This window comes from Citrus clementina, unplaced genomic scaffold, assembly GCF_000493195.1.
Source record: "Citrus clementina cultivar Clemenules unplaced genomic scaffold, Citrus_clementina_v1.0 scaffold_6, whole genome shotgun sequence".
Classification (NCBI taxonomy): Eukaryota; Viridiplantae; Streptophyta; class Magnoliopsida; order Sapindales; family Rutaceae; genus Citrus; species Citrus x clementina.
The window spans coordinates 15447424-15449730 of record NW_006262139.1 but is presented as its reverse complement, the minus strand read 5'-3'; the positions used below and the strand labels follow the sequence as shown (position 1 = coordinate 15449730).

At 53.3% G+C, this 2307-nt stretch overlaps 1 protein-coding gene across 1 annotated transcript; it reads right to left on the bottom strand.

Annotated features, from left to right (window-relative positions):
- Positions 1 to 342: 342 nt before the first annotated feature.
- LOC112097379 lies at positions 343 to 1341 on the bottom strand. Its single transcript, XM_024182579.1, has one exon. It carries the CDS (start codon positions 1339 to 1341, stop codon positions 343 to 345), a length of 999 nt encoding a protein of 332 aa, XP_024038347.1.
- Positions 1342 to 2307: the final 966 nt, after the last annotated feature.

The window sequence follows — 2307 nt, the reverse complement described above, 5'->3', positions numbered from 1 at the left end:
CAGCATAATCCAAATCGTTTGAAGAAGATTCCCAAGGCATGCAAAGGCTCGACAAAGTCTCAAAGCCTGTCTTAGGGCCAGACAAAAGCCCAGCATGCCAGGATCTGCTCGTTCGCGAGAAGGCGAGCAGACTCCAAGGCATTCGGAAAGTTTTCTACGGCACGCAAAGGCCTCACCAAGTCTCAAAGCCTGTCTTACGGCGAGACAGAAGCGATCAGCGTTTCAGACGAAAATTAATTCATAAGTACGACACGAGATAGTAATCAACAATATTTTTATTAATGGCTAACAGAGGGGATAAATTTCATAAACGTTGTTCATTACAATACAAGAAGAAATATATCAAAAAGATGGTGGATCAGTGAGCCGAGCAGCATCGGTTGGCTGGACCTCCTCGGGTGCAGGGGGGGTATCACCAGTTGCGTCCGGGGGGGTGCTCGCCTCGCCAACATCAGCAGGGACTGCACGAGGAGGAGAGTTACCCTCCTCAATCACGATCGGCTCTAACCCCTCGGCATCTTCCTTGGCCGCCTCCTCGTCCATATGCTGAGCAACACCAGCTGCAAGGTCATCCATCTTCAGATCAGGGTGTCGCTTCCCGAGGACAGCCATGATGCAACGGTAGGAATGCCGAAGTCCCTGGTCGTACTGGTTGTCGACTTCTCTCTCTAAGTTCTCGACTTCCCTCTCCAAGTTCTCGACCTGGGCTCGGTGGGAGTCGCGGAGAGATTCGAGCTGAGCCGCGTACATAGCCATCTGCCTTTGCAGATCCTCCTTGACCTTGGTAAGCTCCTCCTCGAGGGTAATGGCTTTTGCTTGAGCAAGTGATTCTTGCTCTATCAGCTTCAGGTTCTCGAGGTTCAGCTCCCCTGCTTTCTTCTCGGCAACGTCAGCTCTGGTCGTCGCCGATTGAATATCTTCCTTCATCTTCCGGTCGTAGCGGCCCACCTTAGCCTTGTAATAGGTGGTCATGCAGCTGAGGTGGAAGGCGCTATGCTGCATGGCCCCCACCAGCTCACCCAAGGTGCGGCCGTCAAAATCCTCCAGCTCCTTCTTGCTCACGAGTTTGGTTAACTCATTGAGGTAAGGGACCAGATGTTCTGCTCGGCTGTCGGGTAAGCGAGATCGAGGCCCGACAGGAAGAGAAGAGGTAGCAGGACCTGTGGCTGCTCCACTGGCTTCCCCAACTTTTTCAGGGGCTGGAGGTAAAATCTTCAAGAGTGGGGCCTGCTGCACGACGTTGGCCCGCTTTGCAGTAGGGGCATCCTTACTCTGGTCCCCCTTCGTGGTTGGAGGTCGAGAACGTTTTCGGGTCAGGGCCCCAATCACAGCGTCCTCCATCCTATGGCCAGGAAGTATCAAGCGAGACTCGAGCAAGTTGTATGTGCTTAACAGTTCTCGGCTCGAGCAAGAATTGGCCCGTACCGCCTCGACCCGTTTGAGCTGGTCAGGTTTGAGCGGGAAGTGGACACCCCAAGAAACTACTACCCAAACGAAAGAAAAAAGAAGTTATCTATAAACTATCCGAGACCGAGGAGAGAGAAGTAATACCTGAAGTACTGCTCCAATCGGAGAAAGGCAAGGATGGGGGCTTCGTGCCGGAACTTCTTTGCCGGAGAAACAGAGACGTAGACGGAGACAGAGTGAATGGTGAATATGCCGTTCGAGAGGATTTGGCTTTCCAAATGAGGACGGACTCTTGGGTTGCCAGCATATAACTGCGTCGAATCCCGAGGATCTCGTAACCGTCGGTTTGAAATTCAAATGGAGGGGGGGATTTCTGCCACGTCACCTCGTCCGCAATTAAATGCGACATGACTCCTGGCAGCCTTTTCCAAACCCACGCGAGCGAGTACTATCGAGTTTCTACTGCTGGTCCACTACATTACCCAACACCAGAAACTGGGGGACCGGTGTTTGGGAGGGATACTGTTTGGGACAAATGCGTCGAAGGGACCAGGAATGACGAGCAGATATCTGATGGCGGAGTTCTGCGAACCGGTGTGTTCCGTTAAAGCCTGGCGCGTGGAAGAACAGGAGCAGAAACATCCTGCTCGTCCACGATGTTGTCGTCCGCGAGGCCAATTCCTATAAAAGGCATAAGGCCATTCCGGCTAGAGATCGAGAGGCGAGGAGACCCGGTCGACGGCAGTTGGCAAGACGTGCTCTCCAGCACGAGAATCTAGGCACAACAGCCACGCTTTCCCCAGAACCGCGACGTAACACGCAAGATCTCACAGAGCCATGACAGCCACACTTTCCCCAGAACCGTGGCGTAACACGCAAGGTCTCACAGAGCCATGGCAG

Bases quoted from the DNA above. Each gene is read 5' to 3' on its own strand.
- LOC112097379 (XM_024182579.1), bottom strand. From the start codon at position 1,341: ATGGAGGACGCTGTGATTGGGGCCCTGACCCGAAAACGTTCTCGACCT.